Source organism: Perognathus longimembris, chromosome 2 (genome assembly GCF_023159225.1).
Source record: "Perognathus longimembris pacificus isolate PPM17 chromosome 2, ASM2315922v1, whole genome shotgun sequence".
Classification (NCBI taxonomy): Eukaryota; Metazoa; Chordata; class Mammalia; order Rodentia; family Heteromyidae; genus Perognathus; species Perognathus longimembris.
Window position 1 is genome coordinate 7,493,896 of NC_063162.1, and position 27,033 is coordinate 7,520,928.

The 27,033-nt window shown below is 53.2% G+C and overlaps 1 protein-coding gene across 5 annotated transcripts in view; it reads right to left on the bottom strand.

Annotated features, from left to right (window-relative positions):
- The window catches only part of Tacc2 (transforming acidic coiled-coil containing protein 2), a 114,946-nt gene that overhangs the window by 39,555 nt on the left and 48,358 nt on the right, over positions 1-27,033 (bottom strand). For 3 of the 5 annotated variants that reach the window (XM_048338095.1, XM_048338096.1, XM_048338094.1), the window contains exon 3: positions 1,003-1,139. In XM_048338095.1, the coding sequence (XP_048194052.1) occupies positions 1,003-1,139 (137 nt within the window). Of the gene's footprint in view, positions 1-1,002; positions 1,140-20,043; positions 20,160-27,033 lie in introns of those variants that run through there. The other 2 variants (XM_048338097.1, XM_048338098.1) reach the window with 2 other exon arrangements.

Consider the following 27,033-nt stretch of genomic DNA (forward strand, 5'->3'; position numbering starts at 1 on the left):
AAGGAGGGGTGGGGCCTTTGGAGGTTGGGGCAGAGCCCTTGGCAACAGGATTGGTGACACTGTAAAGGAGGCTGGAGGGAGCTTGTCTATCCCTTGCACTGCCTACAAACACAGCAAGTTCCCATGGCCATGCCGAATCTGCAGGTGCCTTGATGGATCCATTTCCAACCTCCAGAAAGTGACCCACAATGTCTCTTGTCCCTAAGCTGTTCAGTCCACTATGGGCTTTTGTTATAGCAGCCAGAACAGGCGAACCCAGTGTGGAATCCTGGGCTATCTATAACCCTCTGAGGCTCAGCTGTCCATCAGGCAGTCCTGGGAAACGGCCGCATGGTCTCCCAATTCCCGCCACGGTGAGGCCCACCCCAGCCTCCCTGGCTGAGGCTGGCGAGGGCCCTGGCCTGGCAGGGTTCCAGGACGTACTGCCCAACACCAGGCCCCCTGTGCCTGCGACAAGCGCCAACACGCAGCCTCCTCAGCGGCCTCCCAGGAGACGAGCAAGTGCCAGCAGGGGCAGACGCAGGCGGCTGTGGTGGGCACAGGGACAAAGGAAGCTAGGGTCCAGCGGGCCACCCCCTCGGGGGACAGGGGAAAGCGTAGGAATGGAGGGCAACAGGGGGCGCCAGCCGTTCCCAAGGCTACGGCAGGGCCTTTCCCGAAGCTCAGCAGTCTTCATCCCCAGGGAAGCGTGGTATTCCCAGGAGAGGCGCAAATGCGGGAACAAATGCACCTTCCTGCTCCCCACCACACCCCCCCGCCCCCGCCACTGGCTACTTGTTGCCACCTGACGATCCTTCGCCCTGTTCTCTACCTTGGGGGTAACAGCCCGGCCAAGCCAGCACCCAGCCACTCCCTGCAAGCAGCTGAGCACGTGCTCATCAGTGACCCCCCCCCCCCCCCCAGAGCCTGCGCAGAGCCCGGGAGCTCAAACCGGAGGGGAGGCGGCCGGAACCTCCCGAGAGGAGGCTCTGTGTGCGAGGCTGACTGACTCATGCATGTTACCTGGTTCTTCCGGGGCTGGTGGTGCGCTGACCTCGGGTTCTGGGATGACTTCAGGGGGCGGTGGGGGCGGGGCTGGTGGGGCTTTGACAGGGGTGGTTGACTCTGGGGTCTCGAATGCTTCTTCTGAGTCAGAACTCCTGGTGGAGAGAAGCAGGAGGCACAGGTTAGCCTGCTGGACGCAGGAGCCGTTCTGCTGAGCTGCATGTGGTCTTCCAACCGGAAACCCATGGATTCCGGCTTGCTGGTCAATTGGAAAAGTCATCTCCCCTGGTTCCCAAGGTGAATCATCGCTGATTGTGTGCACAGAGAGCACACAGTCTTTGAACTCAGTTCACACACGTCTCACCTCAGTGGCAAATGCCCAGTGAGCTTCAGCACCCACCAGGTGGCACGGATTCCGTCCACCAGACACAGTGTGCGGGTCTGATGTTGTGGTTCTAACCCACTCCTGAAACCCCACACCTTAAAAACTCAATTTCCATTTTCCCTCTCTCCATCCCACCCCACTCCTCTCCCCCCCTCCCCCGCCATCCCAGACCTTCTTATAACTTCTGAGCATAGACTTATTCATTTTCTAGCCACGTTTATCTTTTCCCTCCACTGGGCTTGAAGATGCCACACTGGCCTGTCGTTTGTCCCAGTGCCATGCCCAAACCTAAAGCAGGAGAGGCAGTGAATGAGCCTTGCTGAGTGAATGAATGAAAGCCACAACCCCATCAACGGAGACGGCCAGACCAGGCCTCAAAGAATGGCTGACTGCCTCTGGCAGTGTGGAGTCGGCCCTTGATGTGCAAAGAACATCTATGCCCAAGGAAAACTCCTCCCCCAGTGCCTTGGCCCAACAGTTCTCAAAGGGAAACTCCTTGCCCTCCCACCATGGCCTAAAGAAAGCCTTGGAGATGGATGACCTTCCTTTCCTGCTTCCTCAGGCTGACTGATCTTAGGCCAGAGGGACACGATGAAGGCAGCCCAGTCACTGAGCTGGCGTGCCACCTGCAAGACAGAAGGATGCTGCGGCTCACGGACTCCTGGCCGCCCACCTGGCCAGGGCCCAACCTCCCTGCAAGGACAGCAGGTGTGGAAGGAAGCAGGGGCAGCAGCGGGCCAGGTCTCATCTCAGAGGAGTCTGAATAGAACCAGACACTGATGGTTCCTTTGCAACGAGGAGGTTAACTATCAAGACGGCGGATATTTAGGATTACACAGGAGCATAAGGCATCCCAATGGGCCCATGGGGCGAAGAAGTATAATCAGAGGGTAACACCGCAGGGGCCCACGCCCCCAAAACACCATGCTCACGCTGCTGAACTCCCATAGGGGCAAAGGATCAGTGAGCTCACTAGAGGTCGCCACCTTCTGAAGGCCAGGAACCGGGGGCAGAGCACGGGGAACCAACCATCCCAGCACTATCCTCAGAATCAGAGAAAAGAAACTACCTGGTGAGTTCCTTTTAGAAAATCTCTGTCCGTATTGCTTTTATAAGTTATTGAGGGTGATTCAGTTCATAGTGCCAAAGATTTTTTTTTTTCCCATCAGCCCTTCAAAGACTTTGGTGCCTTCCACCAATCATCAAACCCTCCAGGGACCCCAAGAGACCAACGAAAGCACCAGAGATGCTTTCGATTGACAGGCTCCAGTGAGCCAGGACCAGCTCAGCACTAAATTTCACAGTAAATACTTAACGCATGCAAACAGCCACTGACTTCTGACACACAGACATTAATATTAAAAGGGCTTAGCATTCATCTGGGGGAGGAGAATGTAAGATCCATGCACACTTGGACCTCAGATCTAGTCTAGCTAGGTTTTAAAATATCTGTTTAGAGGCACATAAAAAAAAATACAAGTAGAGGCTGGGCACCTATGGCTTATGCTGGTAATACTAGCTACTCAGGAGGCTAAACACTGAAAGACCCAGGTTCAAAGTCAGCCTGGGCAGAAAAGTCCACAAGATTCTATCTGGGAAATGCCGACAAAAAGCCAGGCTGAGCCAAGTACCAGTGTCTCATGCCTATAATCCTAGCTTCTCAGGAGGCTGAGATTTGAAGAAAAGCAAAACTCTGAGACTCTTATCTCCAATTAACTAGCAAAAAGCCAGAAGTAGAGCAGTGGCTCAGGTGGCACAGTGCTAGCATTAAGTGAAAAGGCTAAACAGGAGCATCAAGACCTACGTTCAAGAACTAGTACAAGTATAAAAATAAAAAGAAGGAAAAGAAAAAAACAGCCTGGCACTGGAGGTTCACATCCATAATCCTAGCTACTCGGGAGTCTGAGAGGTGAAGATTGCAGTTCAAAACCAGCCCAGGCAGAGAAAGTAGAGCTGGAGCTCAGGTGGTAGAGTGCCAGCTTTGAGCAAGAAGGCTCAGGGACAGCACACAAGCCCTGAGTTCAAACCCCAGGAATGGCACAGAGGGAAAAAAAAAAGAGGCCGGAGCATGCATGGTTCAAGTGTTAGATCTTCAGCTGCAAGCAAGCCAAGCAAGTGTAAGGTCCTGAGATCAAACCCCAATACCTCAAACCAGCAAAACCTCCCAAGTAGCTAATACAACTAAGCAGAAAAGAGAGGTAACACTTTCTTTAGATCGCCTTGAGGGTTCCAGGGGTAGCCCTGGGAATAAATAAGCCAACTCCCCAGCACCCCCCCCCCCCAGCTAAACACGCATCAAGGATCCATGTTGACAAGACACACAGAGCCAACTTGCCTCTTTCCACGGCTTGTTGGCGGGGGCCAGCAACCTGGAGTCCTCACTGGCCCTCACTACCGTCCCCATCCACCGGGCCCATCCCACAGGGGACCACAACTGCCGGGAGCCCAAAGCCATCTCTGCTGAAGGGCTGCCTCGAACTCCCAAATTCCCAGCTCGAATGCCTCCGCCGCCGCCGCCGGCATCCCTGCACCGCCAGCCACGAAGCCAAGATGCAGAGCGAGGGACCAAGCGCCCAGCCCTGGCGGCCGCATCCCTACGCTCTGGCAACGGGAGGCTCAGAAGCACAAAGGGCCCTGGTCTCCCTCGGCGGCGGATGCTCTGGGGTCTCGGCGGCTGAATTCCAATGAGGTCTCTGCTAGCGCGGCTGCCCGTCTGCACACCTGCTCAGAGAGACCACCGGGTCACCCCAGCCGGCGTGCAAAAGGCAGCCCGTGGCGTGGGCGGAGCAGGGCACACCAGGCCCCTCTGTGCTTCCTGTTTACGATGACCTGTTCTGAATACGTGAGGGGCCACCCCGGACCACCAGAGCAGTACCCGCTTCCGGTGCCGCTGGCCTTGTTTTCCCGTTTCTTCTATGCCTTTCCCAGGAGCACGGGGAGTTAATTAGGGAAGGCAAATAGCAGCCTTGCAAATTGGCTCTCTTCTCCCCATTCAGTTTCCCAGGGGCTCAAAGACATTTCCAAGAAAAGAATTCCTGTAGTCCATCAAGTCTATACATAAAAATAAAGCAGCATTTTGGACTTCCAAAGCAATAAAGCAAGTTCCATATATTATATGATTCTTTTCCTACTAGAGGAAATAAAAATGCACAAAATTAATGTTCAGGTCGCGTGTACATTAAAAGGGGGGAAATAATACTCGGGTTTCTCTTCAGATCACATGAATCTTTTGCCGTCTACTAAAAATGAGAATCAAAATGAATTTTAAAGCGGGTGTTGGTAACTCACACTTGTAATCCTAGCTACTCATGAGGCTGAGATCTGAGAATCCTAGTTTAAAGCCTAACCTAGGCAGGAAAATCTGTGAGACTCACCTCCAACTAACCAGGCAAAAGGCCAGAAGTAGAGGTGTGGGTGGCTCACGTGTGTGTGAGTGCCAGATTTGTGTGAAAAAACCCAAGTGAGAACATGAGGCCCTGAGTTCAAGCCCCAGTACTACTGGCTGGCATGTACCTACCCACCCATAGGAAAGGAAGGATGGAAGGAGGGAGGGGAGGAGGGAGGGAGGGGAGGAAGGAGAGCGGGGGAGGAAATAAAATACAGCAACTCTAGTTCTTAGCATGGAAAACCTACTAGCTTTGTTGAATGTTGTATTATGTGACAAGTACTGCATTAAGCTCTATTGCTGGTATCGGGGCTTGAACTCAGGGCCTGGGCGGTGTCTCTTAGGTCTTTTTTGTGTGTGTGCTGGTTCTGGAGCTTGAACTCAGGGCCTGGGTGTTATCCTCATTCCAGGTTTTTTTCTGAGTAGTTTGTTGGAGATACAAGTCTCACAGCCTTCCTTGCCTGGGCTGGCTTCAAACCCTGATCCTCACATCTCAGTCTCTGAGTAGAAAGGATTGCAGGCCCAAGCCACAAGCACCTGGCTGTCCCTTAGCTTTTGAACTCTGGCACTCTACCACTTGGGCCATACCTCTACTTGTGGCTTTCTGCTGGTTAATGAGAGGTGAGTTTTATGGACTTTTCTGCCTGGGCTGGCTTTGAACTGAGTTTTACTCAGATCCCAGCCTCCTTGAGTAACTAACTACTCCTGGGGCTGCTGGATAAGGGGGCCTATTTTATAGATGAGATTACTAGGGCTTAGAGAGGCAAACAACTTTGCCAAAGGCAAACAATGGGAGCTGGAGCTCAAATCCAAAGCTGTTTGTCTCTGAAATCTGTGGCTCTCTGTTGTTTTTTTTTAATCATAGAAAAGTTATCATGATTAACAATTAAGCTGTTTGGATGAACATGAAAATTTGACATGGGGGGAGAGGGAGGCCAAAGGCAGCCATTATCTGGTAGATTTCACTCCTGGTTGATGGGTCCCCACAACAGTCATTACAAACAGCCCTTGTTTTTTAACAGCAGGTCCTCTGGCGATGAGATTTTCTTCACCCAGGCAGATGGGCAGGAGGTTGGCCTCACCACGTAAACCAATTAACCTATCAGCACAGGGTGGCGAGGGGAAACATCCAACCCCACGGCCTGGCACGTGCAGGCGACGGGGAAGAGAGATGGCAGAGTGACCCCAAGTGTGGACAGGCCGCGCCGGCCACGGAAACCCTCAGGGCACCCAGGCTGTGTGCATGTAGCGTACCAACAGCGTTCCTGTACTCGCTTGGAACACAGAGGATTTTCATAAAGCTCCGGGGTCCGACCAAGCCCAGTGTGAAACGTTCTGCTCAGTGCCACGCTCAATCAAATCAGCCGGTGGAAATTCCCCCCAAAAGAGAGCCAGGTAGCCAGAAATACCACGACCCTAAGGGCCTGTTCCTCTACATCTGTGACTTGGGTTAAATAGCCCCATGGCTTTACTTATATGAGCTACGACAAGGAAATGGCGCAAGTCAGCAGCCACGCGTGCACGCACTATTACACACACTTGTACACATATTAAACACTAGTGTATCTGAGAATCTATGTGTGGGCATAAAAGGAAGACATAGAGAGGTACTATAAACGGAGCTTCTCAATGCGTCGTTCAATGGCTCAACTTTGCTCGGCTTTTACTGCAATCTTACAACTTTGAAACTAGAAAAATGATTCCATTCCCCGCCCCTCTCTTAATACTGGGGCCTGAACTCAGGTCCTGGGCACTAATCCTTAGACTTTGTTGTTGTTGTTGCTCAAGTCGAGTCTTCTACCTTTCGAATCACAGATCCACTACCGGCTTCTGGGTTGTTTTATTGGAAAGAAGAGTCTCACGCATCACACACGTTGCTTTCCAGGCTGGCCTCAAATCACCCTCTCCAGCTCTCAGCCTTCTGAGTAGCTAGGATTACAGACATGAGCCCCCTTTTTAAACAGGTGAGGAAACAGGCCCAAAGAGCTGAAGTGGTTTGTCTACAGTCGCCAGCCTATTCATGGGAGCCGTGGCGAAAAACGCCCCACAGAACTGGTCCTGCCTTCGTTAAGCAGTGCCTCTGAATAAGATCCTCTGTTCCGAATGCAACGCCCACCTGGAAATCTAAAGCGACCCATACGTGAATGCTGCCTGATTATTAATCATTTGTTCTTAAGCATGGCTGAAGGGGAAAGGAATATTTCCATGCGTATCTACTTTAGATAAATTTCTCAGCATAGCACTTCACATTTTCCAAGGGGAAGTGTCCTAGAACCGCACAGGGGCTATGGGGACACCCACCGAGAGTGAAGGGCATGCCAGAGACGGGCAAGTCCCACACTCCGCCAGCACCAAGCCCATGCGCCACGTGAGGTCAGCCTAGAACTCCCTTCCTGCCTCCCCCACCTCCCTTCCCCTTGAAGGCCAAGCACAGGTAAAGGTCAACACTTCGGCTAAAACTCTTGCTGTGGAATAGACAGCCAGTATCGTCTGGGCCAAGAGAGCATCTGCCATTCCAGGAGGGAGGGAGGGAGGGTGGGAAAGAGAAAGATGTTCCAGAAACAAAACTAGGCTTTCAGCAGCTCAGACGGTCTCATTCATCCACATTTCCTGTGAGTAAGGGTTGGATGGATTTGTAAATAAGTGAGTATTTTTGAAACAACTGCATACTAGATTCTACTCAAAATGCTCCACTAAATAACAACCGTAGACAGCCTTGTCAACTGACGCTCCAGCCAACACACACACACACACACACACACACACACACACACACACACACTCTATTGATTAGGGACTGACTGAAAGGATATTTCACTTTTAATTTGCAACCTCCTAGACGTAGTCAAATAACTTCTTCTGTGTTTTCACTCCTCAATGTGTAGGAAGAACAGAATTTCGTAACACCATCAAACACTGACATCCATCTTGGATGGTCAGGTGACAGAGAAGTAACTGGTCAGGAGCCATCTCCCATGAGAATGAAGCCAGCTCCGCAAAGCCAGACTGCTAGGATTTTCTAAGCTGACACTATGGTCACCTGGGAAAACTCAAGGCCGATGACAGCATATTTGACTCCCAGCACCCATTTTCAGTCGTATGTATCTATTACTCAGTTGGGTACACTAAGATGTTAGCAGGGGTCGGAGAAGCCCAGGAGAAGAGAAGAGAGAAATCAAGGGTCTGCAGCGCACAGTTTGAGCCAGCTGTAAACTGAACATGGCTGTAAGAATCAAGAGCTGAGTCTGAATAACTAAAGCACAAGTGGAACTTATCGTAAGGCTGTGAAGGCCGAGAGCCTCAGTCCGCCAAGAGTTTGCTTATTTAACCATGCTTCAGATTCTAAAGAAGGCCGGGGGCTAGTAGCCCCCGCAATCCTAGCTACTCAAGAGGCTGAGATCTGAGGATCACAGCTGAAAGCCAGCCAGCGGAACGAAGCCCACGAGACTCCACTTAACCATCAAAAAGCCAGAAATGAATGTGTGTGACCCAAGTGGTAGTCTTGGGTACAAGAGTTAAGAAGCAAGAATGCCAGGCCTTGAGTTCAAGCCCCAGTACTGGCATGGATTCACTCATTTATCTATTCATTTATTCATTCCAGGGAGGCAGCATCCAATCAGACCATCCTGGGTCCTATGTCCGTGACTTAGCTAGCGGAGAGTGGATAGGAAGCCTTAAGAACAATGGAATGGGGCAGACAGAGCTCCCCCAAAGACAAGTCTGAAACCAAGTGAAGATGGCTCACACCTGTAATCCTAATTACTCAAGAAGCTGAGCTCTGAGGATTGTGGTTCAAAGTCAACTTGGGCAAAAGAAGCCTGTGAGACTCTTAGCTCCCAATTCATCACCAAAAACTAGAAACGGAGCTGTGGCTCAAGCAGTAGAGTGCTAGCGGTGAGCAAAAAATAGCTCAGGAGCACTGCTCAGGCCCTGAGTTCGAGGAATGACAAGAATGTAGCTACCCCCCAGCACACAGCAAGGACAGACACATGCATGGGGCAGCCATGGCCACCAGCCCTGCAAGGGCTCCGGATTTCTAGACTCTAAAGGGAGTGACCTCGACCTCCGGCGTCAGCCGCAGCACCTCTGTAGGCTGAGGCCAGCCCCCAAATTCCAGTGTTCTCACTGACTGACATCCTTAGCAAAGAGTCCTGGGGAGAAAAAGGAGATGTCCGGTTTCACAGCAGACTCCCCCGAGGGGTTTCGGATCCAGCCTTCATCCTTACGGCGTCTTTATCCGTGTCTCTGAATCTGTCTCTGCTTCTAAGGAAGCATTTGTCTCCAACCCCTCCCTCTCCGTCCCCTGTCTGGAAACCTAAGAGACTTTTCTCCAATAAACCAGCAAAAAAAAAAAAAGCTGTTAGTGGAGCTGTGGCTCACGTGATAGGGTAACAGCCTTGAGGAAAAGAGCTAAGGGAGCATGCAAGGCCTTGAGTTCAAGTCCCAGTACTGGCACAAAAAACAGGAAGTTGGAGAAATGTCCTCAATTTAGAACGTTTTAAAAGCCCATTTTCCAGAAGTCTGCGAACAATGCCTTCTCACAATTGTCTTAATCCTTCGCCCTTTCCTCTCCCCCCATGGCAGAAAGGAAGTACAGGGGGTGGAGGCCTGGCTCCGTTGGTAGAACGCTAGCCAATGACCGAGAGCATCAGGTCTGAGTCCTAGTTTCAGACCAAAAAGCAAAGGAAAAAAGTAAAGGAAGTGCAGGGCTTGCACACAGGTAAGCAGCACACTTACTGCCGCAGCTCACGCTTCTTGCTCAACGCCTCGAAATGCACTTTATTCTAGGACAGTGCATGCTACGGAACGTTGGATTTTCACACTGCTCAGTCTTCTTGCAAACTCTGAGCCGACAGAAGTCTAAATGAAAACGCCTTCTTAGCCTTTAACAGGTGAACTTAAATGATCCTGACAACTTGTACAAGACAACAGCACAATCTCCATCGAAGATGAAAGTGAGCACCAACAAATCCGAGTTCCAAGTTCATACTGTAACTCTGGACAGATTGCTAACAGCACAGAACCTGTTTTCTGGTGTGAGTCCAGGGCAGAAGGTGCCGGTGACAGCTTGTTGGGTGGGGTCACTTTGAGAGCAGTTCACTGTCCCCCCCAGAGCCCCTCAAACACTGCCAGGCCTTTCGAGAGAATTTACCTACTCATGAAAGACCTTAAAGTGTTAAAAATCCTACCATCCAAATCAGTGCATCCTTCCTCCTAACCTATCAGAGAAACCTAGAGTCATGCTCTGATTTCCTTTAACGGCCCCCTGTAGCAGGAGACCTGGTGCCAAGGATTCATGAGTTTAGAGCACATGCAAACACACACACACACACACACACACACACACACACACACACACGCTGCTGAAGCAGCTGTGGGCAAGGAAATGCAAAAGTAAGCAGTGAAAAAAAAAAGTCACTTGAATATTTACTGCATTAATTCCCAGCCACTCCAAGAGGAATTGTAATCTGCCAGAGAGAAAAGTACAGACAAGGCTGTGGTAGGCTCCGTGAGGTGGGTGCTGGGAGACCTCCCTCTTGCATTCCCCAAAAGTAGAACCCCATCAAAGCAGAGACAAGATGAGAGATGGCGCCGGCTACCCTAGAGGCGAGGAGGTAGTTCCATGGGGCCGGGGTGGGGGGGGGTGTGAAGGAAGCGGGGAGCGCCCCTTGGGAGAACAAGGAAGACAGGGTGGAGACACAGCCCTAAGGAAGGACTCACCCTGAGTTAGAACTTTCTCCTTTTATTATAGTGTGTGTGTGTGTGTGTGTGTGTGTGTCTGGGTGGGGCTTAAACTCAGGACCTGAGAGCAGTCCCTGAGCTTTTTGGCTCAAGGCTAGCACTCTACCACTTGAACTACAACCCTACTTCGGGCTTTTTAGTAGTTAACTGGACAAAAGGAGTCTCCCAGACTTTCCTGCCCAGGCTGGCTTCAAATCATGATCCTCAGATCTCAGCGTCCTAAGTAGCTAGGATTACAGGCACGAGCAGGCGGGACATTTTTACCAAGGCTATCTGACTGACTTGAGAAATAGCAACAAGACAGAAGTGGACTCTGGTAATGTCTTCAGAGGCAAGAGAATGAAGCTTGAGAAAGGCAGCTATGGAGAGAGTACCAAAGTAGCTGGACATGAGACACTGATGGGAGGAAATGGCAGCAGGTGCCAGGGTGGGGGTGGGGGTGCGGTTGCCTTTCTCCTGAGGGAGTCCAGGCAGGGTGCAGAGGGGAGGAAGAGCAAACAAAAGCGATCGTGCCATTCAGTATACACTATGTGGAAAATGACCGTGGAACTTGTGGGCGGGGATGGGAGGGGAAAACTGGAGGAAGTAAAGGAAGAAGTGACATTGCCCAACACATGAAACGTACTCATTACCTGACTTAGGAAACGGTAGCCCCTCTGTACAACACCTCAGTAACAATAAAAATACTTCTTAACCCACACAATATCCAGGAAATTAGTCAGTACTCGGGGCCTGGACTAGAAAACATAATACGCTTCCCACGTCATTTCTTCTCTACGGTCCCCCAAATACGAGTGCGTCCTCTGCACTCTGCCTTACCTGCTGGGGTTCTTGGGCAACAGTGAGGAAGCGGGGAGCCTCACCCCATTTCACTGTCACCACAACTGGAGCCTAGGGCGTCCGGCAGCCTCCGCTCTTATTCCGCTTCTCCCCTCTGCCCCAAGACCTGCTGTTCTGAGTTGAGACCCCAGCAGCCCTGCACCCCAGGAAAACATCTTCGGGCTGCTCGTGAAAGGAAGTGCACAGTGGAGGCAGGACCTCCCGGTGTGCAGATGTTTTGCCCCAAGTGGAGGTGGCCTCCCCCTCCCCCTTCCTGGAGGGAGAATACTTCCAGATCACTCCAGGAGCCTCCCTTTAATGTGCCAGGAACAATTAGCAACCTCCGCTGGGGCTCCTGTGAATTGTCGGGCGGGAGGCCCCCCTCGATGCCACTATTGCTGAAGTTGCAGAGACCCTGGGTCTGGTCCACATTAAAGGAGGTGCTGTTCCCACTAGCTTGGGACAGAATACACGGCTCTGCGGGGAGTGGCCAGCAGCAGATCTGTGAGCCATTACCCCTGTTGGGTTTCCTCCTCTAGCAGTGGACCAAGAACAGCCCGGGGGCACTGGCTAAACCAAGTTTCCGCTTAACACCAACAGCCTGAAGTAACCACGGGGCCAGTGTGAAGTTAAGACCCTGTCCTTGTGTCTGACTGTATTCCAGTCCAGCCCTGAGCCTCTGCTAGAACTCAACATTCACCGGTACTGAAAGGCCATGGCTTGATTAAACACCTCTGGGCTTGCTGGGCCTCTGGAAAGATGGCCTTTTCCTGGAGAGGTCTCACTTAGGGTGAGCAGTCTACACCCAATTCCTTAGATCTGCCCTCCAGAACGTGACTGAAGTCACAAGGAAAAGATTCCTTAGGGCAAAGACTCGTCAGACCCAAAGGAGGACAGACCTAGTGCCCGTTATTATCTCCTCCCACACTTCACGGCCCAGGGAGGAGACCTGTGCTGCTGGTGTGCACGCATGCATGTGTGCGTGTGTGCCAATCTCAGGGCTTGAACTCAGGACCTGAGCTTTTGTGCTCAAGACTGGCACTCTACCACTTGAGCCACAGCTCAATTGCTGGATTTCTGCTAGTTCGTTGGAGCTAAGAGTCTCAAAGACTTTCTTGCCCAAGGTTGGCTTCTAACCATGATCCTCAGATCTCAGCCTCCAGAGTAACTAGGATGAGAGGTGTGAGCCACTGGCACCCAGCTAATACTCTAACTTTACCAAATGATACAGTGCATCTACAATACACACATACACACACACACACACACACACACACACCACCACCACAACCACAACCACCACCACAGCACAGATATGTGTGTACATGTGTTTTAGCAGAATGCAAGCTAAACAATTAAGATGATTCCCTGTAATCCCAGCTACAGTAGACAAGAGATACAATAATGGCCTGAGGCAAGTCCTAGAAAAAAACTTGAGACCCTACCTAAATAGTAACTAATGCAAAAATGGACTGAGGGCATGGCCCAACAGGTAGAGTACCTGCTGCCTAGCAAACACGAACCCCAATACCCCCAAAAAATAATTCCTTAATCCAGTAATTAAAATAAAATGATTTCCTGACTCACGCTGCGAGGAATGAGGAAGGGAGCCTAGGTGATGTTTTATAAATGATACGGTACGAGACTGAGACGATCTTCTGCTGCAGAAAAGCCCTCTGCAGGGCCGGGATGCAGCTCAGGGGCCTAGCAGGCGTTGGGGCTCTAGGCTCCTTCTCCAGCACCAAAATAACAAAAGAGAAAAAGGTCCTTTCCACCAAGGTTCTGAGCTGCCGTTTCTGAAGTTCTCAAACCCTGGCACTCCAAGCATATTTGTTTGTTTTGTTTTTGTTGCCAGTCCTGGGCCGTGGACTCAGGGCCTGAGCACTGTCCCTGGCTTCTTTTTGCTCAAGGCTAGCACTCTGCCACTTGAGCCACAGCGCCACTTCTGGCCATTTTCTGTATATGTGGTGCTGGGGAATCGAACCCAGGGCTTCATGTATACGAGGTGAGCACTTTACCACTAGGCCATATTCCCAGCCCCCTCCAAGCATGTTTGGAGTGAGGCTGGGATGTGGATACAAAGCAGGCTCAGCAGCTGGCCTGAGTACAACCAGCTCCTCTCCCTGAAGCCCCGCCTCCATCCCCCAAGCCACGCCCCCACCACTGGGCTCCTGAGGGCTTCCCTGGTGGAATCGGCACCCATTTCCCCGCTCGGGAGCACGCAGGGGATGCCCTTCACCTACAGGGCAAAGCCCGCAGCACCCCCTCCGGGCAGCCCAGGAGTCCTTTCCCCTCTGAGGCTAAGGAGGCGAGGCGGCAACAAAGGCAGCGTGGACAGCAGACTCCACAGCGTCCTCCCAAGGCAGCTGTGCAGGTGAAGAGGGTGACGGTAGGGGAGAAACAGAGAAGCCCAGAGGGAGGCTCTCCTCCATGGAGGAGAGGCAAGGGGAAGAGGGGAAAGAAGAAAGGAAGGGAAGGGGAGTGGAGAGAGGAAGGGGGGAAGGGAAGGGAAAGAAAGGGAGGACAGCAGTCTGGAAGAGATGTGCAGCAACCTGAGAGAAAAATAATGGACATCTGAAAAACAGCAAAATGGGCAGGGAAGGTGGCCTAGTGGTACAGTGCTTGCCTAGGGTGCATGAAGCCCTGGGTTCGATTCCTTAGCACCATATAAACAGAAAAAGTTGAAGGTGGCGGTGTGGCGGAGGTAGAGGGTTAGCTTTGTGCAAAAGAAGCTCAGGGACAGTGCCTAGGCTCTTGAGTTCAAGCCCCAGGATTGGCAAAAAATAAATAAATAAATAGAAACAGCCAAACATCCAGGAGCTGAGAGAAAAGAGGGAGAAGGGGCGGGGTCCCTGCTGCTCCCCAAGGGCAGTGCCACCTTCCTAAGACGGTTCCTCCCCTGTCTGGATGCCCCGCTGTGAGTCAGGGCAGGCTGTGTTGAACTGTGGCAATGGGGCAGAACTGACCCCCGGGGCACCCGGCCCGGGCTCCCCACAACCCCAGCAGAGCTGATGTGGTGGTGATGATTCTTCTCGCTGGCAAGACACCCATCCGTGCATGCACGAGCAATCTCATTCACAAACACCTACTGACTCCCGCGTGCCGTGCCAGGCACTGGGCCAGGGGCTAGAGACGGGAGCATGAACAAGCGGAGGGCTCTGTGCCGCCCCCTCCTCGTCCTGTTGAGACCAGGGAAGTAAATGAACTAATTACAAGTCAAGCTGAGGATTATGAAGCACCCCGGAACAGAGACTAATACGAAGCAGCGATGGCCGGTCCCGGCAATCACATGCCACGTGTGGCTACGTACATTTAAATGAACTAAAGTGCTGGACTGCTGGGCTGGCGGCTTTGGAGGGCCTGGCTTTGACTCAACATCAGTTTTGGTTTGTGCTGTGCTGGGGATCGAACCCAGGGCCTCACACATATGCTTGGTGGGTGCTCTACCACTGAGCTGCACTCCCTGTTTTTGCCCTTGAGAGAAGGAAGGTCATCAGAGCTTTTACCTTGGACGCATTGAGCCTGAGGTCTCTATGGGAAATCAATCCAAGAGAGAAAAGTTAGCCACAGGGGGAGGAGAGGGAGGATTGGGGGGTGTGCGGGGTGGGGGGACATTATCAGTACATCCACGGCCACACAGAAAACAGCAAGAAAGAGAAGAAAGAAGGTGTGCAGGCCAAAGGCTGGAGGCTCCCTACTGACGGCCTGCGGTCACCAGCACGGAGGACCTGGGGCTGATCCCTGCACCCACCATCTGCGCGACCTCTGACCTGTCTTTGTCAATATAGCCGTATTAAAGCATTAATGCAGGCATTCCCTATAGCAGTGTTTGTACTATAGCAGCAGAGCTGATGCCAACAAAAGCCTGCACTCTTCAGCATCTGACCCTTTAGAGAAGGAGCTTGCAGATCTGATGATTTAAAGCACCCGAGGCGCTCAGGTTCCCGATCTGTAAAACCCATCCACCTCCCAGGATTAATGGATGTAATACTTCGATAACGAAACAAGGCTGGCAGACAACAGCAGTGCAAAAAAAAGTTTCGCTGAGTCTGGGACTCCCGGCGGCGGCGAGCGAGGCTGCAAGCAACAGCTCTGTTTCCATGTTTGGAGACAGTCGGCGGCCCCCACCTGCCCTCCAGAAACAACTGCTAAGGAGGGTTTGTAAATATAAACCGAGCCCATGTCACCTGAACCCTCTCGTCCACGATGGATGTGTAGGCGTAGTTCAGACTCGGCTGGTGCTTTGTGCTCAACCAGCCTCCCCAGACAACCTGCACCTCTGAAACAAAAGCAACTGGTTTCCACGGAACAACTGCTCCCCGTGTCTGAGCCCACCTCATTAATCTTAAGGGGTCCGGATGGGGTTGTTCAACACCCTATGCTCGCCCCCTCCCAACACTGCTCCAGCTCCATGATCCATCTGGCCAGAGCAGCCAATCGTGTTTCAGGCTAACGTAGTTTCCTAGGCAACCAACAAGAGAGCCACCGAAACAGGCTGCAGACAGTGGAGAGAAACAAGAGTTGGGGACAAGAGGGTCAGTGGGGAAGAATGATCCAGAATCACCTGACCTGGATGTAAGACTCACCTTCAGAGTCACACTCCTCCGCAGGTGACTTCTAGCTGCTTGTCCTACCAGTAGTGGGGTACCCCACCCCAAAACGACAGGAGAGAGGGGCAGCATGGCTTCTTGGATGCCAAGAACCACTAGAAGGCTTGGCAGTGTTCTCACCTTCAGCTCCACCGCCCCACCCCCCCCAAACACACACCAGAGAATCTTTGGGGGCCAAGCACTAGGTCATAGGTCCAGGCTGGAGCTGTCTAGGAATTCTGGTAGAAGAAAAAGGTACCCACAAAGAGCCTTGGAGCCCGAAGCTTTCACTCCCACGCACTTCAACTCAGCAGCTTATGCCATTTCAGAGGGGATACAATCAGTCCACTAACTGTTTCCAACAGTAACATCCAAAGTAAACCTGCTACTTGGAAGACAAAAGTAACTGTAGAATACTGTCATGTCCCGGCTACCTCCACACACATCTACTTTCCCCCAAACTAGCTCCCGTTGTCACGAACCACTAAGGCCTTGTCTTTCTTCATCACCACACAGGACAATCTCTAGTGTTTTCCTACTTTACTTTCCCTGGCTCCCCGCAGCTAAACACTGGTCACCAGAGCCAGTCCCTCCCCTCTTCTTCCCCTCCCCCCTCCTCCAGCCCTCACTCCAGAGCTATCCACATGTGCTCTGTGGAACCCCGTGCAGCATCCTGGAGGGGAACAGGACCACCCTGAAGCCCTCAGAGGGTACTGAGCCCTGGTCAGCTCTTCGACTGAAATGTGCGGGACGGGGAAGTCTGAGGAGACCCCAGGACGGGCCTCCTAACTACAGGAAGGACAAAGTATTTAAGGCTGCTTCACTTAGCAGAAGTCCCCCAGGGCTCCTCTCAAGTATTTCCTGCCCCTCCCCTGCCCTCGCCCCTCACATCTGGGTAGAGGGTTCCCGGGGAGGATTTTCCCTCTGCCAGTGTTGGTCTTGGGAGGGACGATGGCTGTCATTAGTGGTCGGTAGCGGTTATGGTTTCACATGGACCTGAGGTGCAGGACACACCACTGGATCAGGGGTTCTCCGACTGTGACGGGCCAATTCTGACTCAAGGGGTGTGAGGCAAGGCCCGACAGCAGGTCTAACAGGCTCCAGGTGGCCTGGGAGGAAGGGACCAGTCACCTGGTCCATCTCGCATCCCATGGGTCTTCTGCCCTCCCCACCCCGCCGCTCCCCAGTTCAGAAGGAAGCTCTCAGCGCAGGCTACAAAAGCTGTGCAAAGGCACCCAAACCCGAATGGAAGATTCTGAATAACAAATAAAAACCTGAATAGAAGAAATAAAATTTCAACGGAAGAAGTCCTAAAATGAACAGAAAATAAATGCCACAGTCACTTTCAAGCCCTCATTGGGTTTTACTCTTACACTTGGCCTTCCATAAGCCCAGCTTTCAGTGGAGTTAAAAAAGAAAGAAAACCAGCAATGTTCCCGCTGGAGTCCGGTTGTCGCTGACAGGTGAGCATTCAGGTCCTCTCTGTTGCTGCAGCCGTGACAGCATCACCCCACAATAGAAGCTCTTCCTGCCAGGCAGGGTCTTGTGTATTATTCATGGGGCATGCATTTTTAGGTACATGAAATACAAATTATCATGAAAGAGCCACGCTCTTAATGCATTTTTTAAAAACCTTGAGACTAGAAAGAAGAACATCTGAAGAGGAAAAGACTCAGATCTGAGATTCAAAGGAAATAGGTTGCTAGGAAGACGTTCCCAAATATTTCCCCTCTTTCCAATTCTTCAAAACAAAAATGTCAGGGGGCAGAGGATGGAGTTTTGTGAATAGGTAAATCTACTATCTTTTTCTTTTTTGGTCTTGGTATTGGGGCTATTAACTCAGGGTTAAGGTGCTTTACCTTAGCTTTTTTGCTCAAGGCTAGTGCTCTACCACTTGAGCCATAGCTCCACTTCTGGCTTTTTGCTGGTTAATTGGAGATACGAGTCTCACAGACTTTTCCTGCTCAGGCTGATTTCCAACTATCACCCTCAGATGTCAGCCTTCTAAGAAGATAGGATTATAAACATGAGCCACTGGCACACTTGCTAAAACACCTTTTTGTGTGTGTGCCAGTAATGAAGCTTAAATCAGGGGCTGGGTATGGTCCTTTAGCTTGAGCCACAGCTCCACTTCTGGCTTTGGGGTGGTTAACCGATGATAAGAGTCTCACAAACTTTACTACCCGTGCTGGCTTTAAACCTTAATCCTCAGAACTTAGCCTCCCGAGTAGCTAGGATTATAGGCATGAGCCATCAGTGCTTGGCTTTAAAACACACAATCTTAATGGCCAGATTCAGACACATTTCAGAAGCATCGGGGTCCAGGGAGAGGGGCCTTAGGTAAATGGTAACAGGACTGACTATATATGTACTATATGTGACTAGCAGCTTACTTAAAGCTACTATCCACACAGGCAGGACCTCAGAAAACTTTAATCCCCACAGGCGGGCAGCATCTGCCCAGCAGAACTGCTCCAGGCTCCTCTCACAGCTGACAGAGGACACAACATTCAGTAACTTAGCTGGGAAAGAGGGCACGGATGCTAAAGACTAGTGAGCTGAATTTCCAATGGCGGAGGAGCTCATTTTCCCCAAACATACTGTCACATTATCCTTTCTGGGGCTCTTAAGTGCTTTGGTGAGTGAGAGCTGTAATAGGTAGTAAGGGGGCTGGTACCAGTCACTGATCAAGTGATTGCTAGCTTAGAGACTTCTAAAAAAAGTGGGGGCGGGGGGGGGGGGGGACCGCTGGAATCGGTTCTTTGCTTTGGCATGTCCATGTACCTAACAATATCTGCACCTAAACGGGAAACAGGGCAAACTGGTTCAACAGATAGAACAAACAAAACCACTCCGATGCGCGCCGCATCTCCATTGTCAGGCCCAGCTTTCTTGAGTCAATAAAGAGAAATGATGGGTGACACCTGCTCCTAAGAATGACTCCTTCCTATGAACAAGGGAGCCCCCCCCCCAGAGCCACGTGGCTGCTCCGGACAACATGACATCACCACAGGGGGCCAGCTCCTCACTGAAGCCCAGAGTTGGGGACCCACATGAGGTGTGGTTCCCCACCACACCCCCCCAACTCCAGCCCCTGCTATTATCCCACATAGCCAAGACTCGCTAGAACTCACAGCTTTGCCACCCCCACTGCCAAGGCGCCCCCCCCCCCCCCCGCCCCAACATGGTTCTGGGAAACACATCCTTCCCTGCACACATGAGAGGGAGCAGACCTCCTGGCGGGCCTGCTTTGGACAGCAGCCTGCCTGCCTGCCGGGCCAGGGAGCCCCTGTCTGGATTTGTCGATAAGCCCATCCTCGAAAGCACGCCCGGCCGGCCGGCTGGGTAAGGCTCGGTAGCGCAGACGACCATCACGGAAGCCCACTCGTGAGCACGTTAGCTCTGTGGCTCGGAGGAGGGGGTTCGGGTTCCTTGATGGAGGCGAGTCAAGTACTGCCTGGGCCCGCGGCAGGGCTTGCAGTGCAGTCTCTCCTAAGCGGGCGGCCTTGTCTCGGTGCTCCCCGGAGCGCGAGTGGACGGGGGGGGGGGGGGGGGGGGGCGGGAGGGATGCACGGGCTCCCCGGGCCGGGGTGGGGAAGGGGGTCCCCCCCCCCCCCCCGGCGAGCCCCGCGCCGCCGGCCCGGGCGCACGGTGGGTGTCTCCGGGGCACGGAGTTGCCACGCTCCGGGAGGAGGCCTGCCTGGGGGGGGGGGGGGGGGCCAGGCTGCTCCCCGGCAGGCAACACGGCTGGGGGGTGGGGTGAGGGGGGAAGGGAGGGTGCAGAGGAAAAGATGCGGGTGGGGGATGGGGCGAGGCGCCCCGAAGCAGGCGCCCCACGGCGGAAGGATCAAAGCCCAAATCCAGGGGGGAGGGGGTGGTTCCTGCCTCTCCCCCCCCCACCCACCCCCCTCCCCCCCCCCCCCCCCCGCAGCAGCAGCAGCAGCATCCCGGGGAGGACGCGGAACGCCACCGGCAGCGGCCACCGGGTAGAGCCTCGCCAGGCTGCCGCCGGAACCCCGGGCTGGCCGGCCGGGGCCGCCGGGGCTCCCGGGTGCCCCCCCCCTCCACCCCCGGGGAAGCGGCCGCTAACAAAGCCGCGCGGCGTCCCACCCCGCCCCGGGCCGGCGCGCGGCACTTACATGGCCTCGGAAGCCTCCGGGTTCAGGTCGCTGGCGGGGGCTGCCTGCAGGGACTGCGAGCCTCCCATCCTCGCTGCGCCCCGGCGGGCGGGCTGCTCCTCCAGCCGGGAGCCCGGGCGCCCGGGGCGGGCGGGCGGGACGGCGGGGCGGCGGGCGTGCGGGCGGCCGGGGCTGCTGCACTGCAGAGGGGAAGCAGCCGCTGGCATCCGCGGCGGCGGAGCGCGGAGCGCGGAGCGGGGAGCCGGGGCTCGCGGCCGGAGCCGGCCCGGGGGGCGCGCGCCGAGGCCGCCGCGGGGAGCGCGCACCGCCGCGCGCGCGCCTCTCAATCCGGGCGCGGGTGGGTGAGCCCGGCGGCGGCGGCGGCGGCGCGGCGCGGGGGGGAGACCGTGCCCTCCCCCAGCCCCCCGCAGCCCGGCTCCCGTGCGGGACGCGATGATGTCATCCCCGCCCGCCCCGCCGCCGCCTGAACCTTCACAAAGCCCCGGCTCCGGAAGCGGGGAAGGGGAGGGGGAGGGGGGCGGAGACCCTCCCTCCCTCCGCACGCGCCTCCAGCCCCCCCCCCCCCCCCCGCCGCCTGGCCAGCTTCCCCGGGACGCGCATTGTGTGGCTTCCCAGAGGGAAATGCTCGGCGGGGTAGGCAGCTCGGGGACCCTGGAAGGCGGGGTGGGGTGGGGTGGCTCTGTGCCGCTGGGGACCAGGAGCAGAAGTTCGGGTGAAGGGGGGTGGGGTGAGGAGGGGCGGGTCACCCGGAGGCTTCACACCTCCCCGGAAGAAGGAAAAGGGTGTTTTCCACTCTCAGGACCTGGGCTGCTGTGGAAACTGAGGACTGCTCACCTCTGGGGTGGACAGGACAATAATTCCTGGGGGGGGGGGGCTCCTAGCTCCCCACCCTCACCCCCACCCTACTCCCAGCCAGCCAAAGCCTGGCCTCCAGGGGACCTTTGTTCTGCAAAGTCTGCTGCAGTTGGGACCAGGCGGACACCCCCCCCCCCCCCCCGCAGGGCACAGGGCCACCTGCAGGGGCTGGGTCTGCAAAACCATCTCTGGCCACCAGAAGACTTCCCCATCAGAAGCCCTGGGAGAAGAAGACTCACCCTGGACAGAGCCAGCGGGCGCCCGGTGCCCTGCAAAGGCAGCAGACACTCACTGCCCAACTCCATTCTTCTGCCTCTGGCTCTGGAACCCCTTGGGCTTGAACTCCTGGACCTTTCTTACTACAGGCTCTAGAGGTTTCCAGCCCCTCACAGGTGAGACCTGGGACCACACCTGACGCCTAGACTTGCCCCCCTGCATCCAGTACAATCGCGTGGGGAGCTCCAAACACAGCTCCCCACAACTGAGTTTCCACAGGACCACATGGGGGCAAGTTGAAAGCCATACGGCTTTTCTCACCATTTCTTCACCCAGAGGGCACCTGGCCCGAAATGTACCTAAATAAAACTACTTGAGGCATTTTAAAATTCCTTCCCCGATGCTGAATGTTTTCTAAAACTATGTCCGGGGATATTCGGATGGGCACATCTGGAATTTCTAGATGTGGGCTGACTTTGCTTTTTTATTTTGTAAATTCAATGTCCAACAAAACATTAGACCCTCAAAACTGATTCCCAGGACTCCGTGGTGTGAAATTTCCAAGAAGTATATACTTTTGCATGTATATGAAAACAGCGAATGACTCTCTGTCATTTTCCTGGGGAAGGTGACTGTCACTAGTGGTGTGACCGAGGCCTGCTTGGGAAAGCACCGCCCAGGGACGCCATCACTGACTGTCATTGCTGTCATCTGATGGTGAGGATCCTGCAACCTTACCCCTCGGGAAGAAAACAGACCTTTTCAAGTCTATCTGCAGGACGAGGAGCTGAAAAGCGCCTAGCTGATCACCTAGACTATCCTGAAGAAAGCAATCCCTTTCCTGGCCGTGCAGGGCACGGACTTCAGCTACAGATGATACCAGGAAAAGGTGTGGAGGAAAACGAGGAGCCAAAGGAGGGCATCAGTCTATTCTGTCTCTCTGTTGCATTTTTTCCCCCTGTAGAGTCGCTCTCTTCTGTTTACCTTGAATTCCAAGCACAACACAACGGATGAATAAACATCTTTATGACCAAAGACTGGACCAGATTGCTCTCCTCAGGTGATGACACTGGCAACAACTTCTGCAGAACCAGAACTGTGAGAACGACAAGAACGTGGATCTGCCCAGGTGCGCGTGCCCCAGCCCCCTCTGGCCTCGCCCTTTTCTAGAAAATCTCAAGGTTCCTATCAGCACCTTGAAGAAGGACATGGGGTCACCTGAACCTCTTTCTTTGTTCTTCCTAATGGAGCCACGTTGATGGAATCTTCCTCTGTCCTTCACCCTTTCCTATTTCTTTGGTGTACTGGTACAGCTGGCCAAGTCTACCGTATTGTGACTGTACAACAGAGCCCCAAAACCCCAGGACTTCGGCCCTAAAACTCCAGTCACACAACCACAGTTAGAACTTGCCTGACAACTTCTGCTTTGAGTTTTGCGTGACCTAAAGAATGAAATATCCATCGACATATCTTTACCCTTAGGTGAGTAGGGGGTGAGTAGAGGTTTTGGAATGGAACCAGAATTCTCAACCTCTCCTTCAACGGCTATGTAGCCTCGAATCAATCACCTCCTCTTCCTCGTCTGTTGAAGAAGAAAGCGCTATCTACTTTGCAAAGTATTGGGAAAAGTAAATGAAATACCACCTATAAAAGCCCAGGGTCCTTCTTTACAAGAAACATGTATGCCCAAAGTAGAATACTATAAAGGAAATATGGGGTCAATGAAGTGACACGCTCGTGCGAATGTTCTAGACATCCACACAGTGAGACTAAAGGAGGACACTCTTAGGAAAGAAACAGAAAGGCAGAGTGCCTATATGCATCTGATCATACAGGACAATATTTATCAAGATGAACTCCAGGAAATGGAAACGAGGCTTTGTTCTTTTCTTTTTGTCGGTTGTAGGGCTTGAACTAGGGGCGCAGGCGCTGTCTCTGAGCTTTTTCACTCAACGATAGTGCTCTACCACTTTGAGCCAAAGCTCCACTTCTGGTTTTCTGGTGGTTAATTGGAGGTAAGAGTCTCCCAGCCCTTCCTGCCCCAGGCTGGCTTTGAACTGCCATCCTCACATCTCAGCCTCTGGAGAAGCCAGGGTTATAGCTCCTCTTCCCCTTTATGGGTTTTATATCCTTAAAAAACAATTGTTACCTTTAGATAGTTGTACAAAGGGCTTTCAGATCAACATGCGAGTTTGTGGGGACAATGCATCAGGACCAAAATCACCCCTTTCATCCTTCTCCCTAGGGATCCGTGTCCCAATGAAAAGAGAAAGGGCCTGAGGCCTCCCCACCCGTGTGAAAATGAAGCAAGAAGTTTCCATCTGCAAACCAGAAAGGGGGCTGTGAACTTCCAGCTCTCCTCCTGCCAGCCGCCCCCCCTGCCGCCCCCAGACATGAGGAATAGATATTTCCCATTTTAGCCACCCATTCTATGGTATTTTTGTTACAACAATCCGAACTAAGAGGCACCACTAATCAGGACAGACTGCTCCGATCAGGAAGAATACATAACAAAGCGGGGAAAGCAGGAAGGCTCTAAGTCAGACTGAAAAAAGGCCCAGTCCACAGCAGCCGGGGTGGGGTCATTGAGCAGAGAGACATTCCCGAGACCCTGAAGTAGCACAGCTACCCCTGTGTGATGGTTCTGTTACCCCAAACCCACCTGTTCCCTCTTCCCCCCCCCCCCCCCCCGTCTCACGTCATTCATTCCCACAAGTTAGGTTTATGTCGAAGCGTTAAAACGTGAGCAGTATCCCAGGCCCTGGTTCCTCTCATAGCCAAGCCTGCGCTGGGCCCCACAGACCCACCCAGGTCCTGCCTGGCCAGTGAGGAGGCTGCCGCAGAGCTAGATGGCCAATCCTCACCAGTGACTCTGCCCTCGGCTTTCCTGAACCTTCCCAATCCCAAACCCAGCTACACCTCACCATCCTCTCTCTCACTCAGCCCAGCCTATGCCCGAAACCACCTGGGGGATGGGGGGGCCGGGGTGTCTCCACCCTACCCTGCCTCCAGCCTCAGGGAGTCTAGTTGCCATAGCAGCACAACCAGTCAGCCGACCCCCAAAGCTACTAATTACCCAAGCATTACTGGAACAAAGTAGGTCAGATGGCAGGAAAGCCTGTCTGGAGGGTGCTGGGTGGGGGGGGGGGGGGGGGTTGCGCACAGCTGGGTAACAGGAGTGTCTGGACACCAGCCTCTTGGTCCAGCCTCTGGCCCCAGCCGGCCAACACAGTGGGCAGCGTGGAAGCTGGGCAGACCTGCAGGCCTCTCCAGGGAGCCACCCTCTGACAAGCCCCACCTTGCTCCCATGGGTGGCTGCTGTCCACTTGCAACCCTTCCTTCCACTCGTGGTCCCCTCCATCCATCACCCACTGCGCCCAGCACTTCCCGAAAGCCCACATGCTGGGCTCGCCATGCTTTGCTTAAAACGAAACGCATTAGGCCGCGATCTGAAGGCCACCGGCCGAGGCACCGAAGTCCATGAGACTCCTATCTCCAACTAACCATCAAAAAGCCAAAAGTGGAGCCCTGGCTCCGGTGGTAGAGCTCTAGCCTTGAACACAAAAGCTCATGGCCAGTGCAGTAAGTACCCAGGCCCTGAATTCAAGCCCCAGAACCAGCACCAAAAAAAACAAAACAACAGAAACCCACAGCAAGAACTCCTATATAACTGAGTCTAGCACCCACATGCGCACACATGAGCAGGAGGCCAGTAAAGCGCACAAAGGACAGGAAGATACCGGGCTACAGTCAAGAACAGCACCTTGCTGTCCTGCTGTCACTCCAGCCTTACTCCAAAAATTGTTCACCACCTTCAGGAAAATGTCCCAATTCCACCTTCTGGCTTTGCTCTGCCACTTGCCGCATGCTGCGTCCTAGCAGGGCCAGTGAATTCACTGTGAATTCACTGTTGATGGGGCACAGTCTCCGGCATGTCTCTACCTCTCTCAACTGCGCCCAAGCATGGAGGCCTAGCTTCCCAGAGGGCTGAGCGGCTTGCCCGGCCTGGCGGAAGAATCGGGATATCAAGAATCCATGAAAAGGACCCTGGCAGATGTGGAGTGAGGCCTGGGAAGAAGCAAAGGGGAAGCCCCCAGCCAGGATGACAAGCACAGATAGCTGCTAACCCAGCGGAGCCCTCAGGGCAAAGTTTCTGTGTGAGCTGCTAAAGTCCAAGGACGGTGCAGCTCCAGAAACTGAACAAGAAATAGACGGCCCAAACCTCAGTCACTCTAAGCGTGAACATGGCTAGCATTCAAACCCACATCTAATTACACGTACGCCACTTTCATCATTTTCAGCTTCCTTCCAAAGGTGGTATATGGCAAGCATTCTCCTCACTCTACACTATGCAACTGGCACTCTTTAAGTGGGTTCATTTTAAGCCATCTTTCTCAGGCATCGCATTTTTTTAGATTGTATTAGATACCCCCCTTCCTGTTGCTAACTTTATAAACCAGGTTTGAGATTATGGACAGGCATGCGATTGGCCAAATAAAATCCCAACCTCCCAAGTTCAGGTTCCTACCTAAAAATAGTCAAATTAATTGCCTGCTAAATCTGAGAAGAGAAGCCAAGGGACTCACCTGGGCCAGGTAACTGCTTCTGTCCAGGACCCAAAATAGAACCAGTACTTGCCATCTTTCTTCTCGGGCCACTACTTCCAGAATGTTCTGCAAGCATTCTAAAAAGGCTTGGGTTCTTATTAGATGAGCTTTCATGTGGTATTTGGTTTGAAGGTTGAGTGTTAGTCCACTGCTTTTCCCTCTCAAGCTTAAGTTTACTGGCGTTAGAGGCTACTTTGTACTAGGAATAAAAGACCTTTTTAAGGAGCACATTGGGGAGTAAACAGAGATGGGACCTCCCCACTGCCCAAACGAATGCAAAGCCGGTTTGTCCAGCCAGGCTGGAGAAACAGTCAAGAGAAGCCTTTGTATAGGGGGAAGAGTGCTTACAGGTCCCAGTGAGCCCCCGCCCCGGAGACTACACCAAACGGTACAGGACGACCGGAAGCTTCAAACTTCTCATGTTCCTCTCATCATTAGCCGAGAGCAGGTACAGGACGACCCTGTGCCCACCCCCCCGCCCGGCAGCAGAAGGCTCATTTTGATCACCATTGTTGGCTATTCTGGGGTGAATTTCCTTCTAGGCTTGATGAGCTGTCATGGTGGCCTAAAACAGGGACTGTCGCCCTACTTTTGAGCAAGACAGTGCAAACCCAACTCCCAGGCACAGAACTGCTGACTCAAGGCTCCAGGAAGGAACAGAACACTGGGCTAGAAATAGCACCCATGAGCGCTTATTGATAGCACAGCGTCTGCGGGAGAGTGAGTGCCTGTGTGTGTGTGTGTGTGCCCGTGTGTGTGTTTATGTGAGCAAGTGTGTATGTGTGTGTGCAGCACTTAAATATATGTGTTACCAAGCCCTAAAAATAGCACTCTCTTTTCATATCCATCCCAGAGGCCCTGACTGTAATTTCCTCTATGCCCTGCCTACCTCTGGCAGGCGGGAACTAGCGCTAATAAAACAACTGACAATGAGGGATTATTATTGTTTTTCACAGAAATTCTCAGATCTTCACAGGCTAATTTGTACATGGGGAGATAATTTATTTTTGTAGGCTCGTATGGAGGCTTGAACTGATCACAGGAAGGAAGGCAGAGGAGACCCAGCCATGCAAAACAGCTGTGTCCATCTGGATAGATATCGTAGGCTCGCTGGCAGAGCTTCCTTCCACAGGGCAGGAACCGCGTGCAACTCAGTGACGGGCCTCTCTTCTTGGAAATGAAGCAGCTCAGTGCGCTAGGAAATACTACCGTTGACTCGGTGGTCAACATACATTTTTAACTAGAAGAAAGGGGAGGAAGAGGAAGGAGGATGAAATAGTAATGCATCACAACTAGGAAGGTGAGTTCTAAG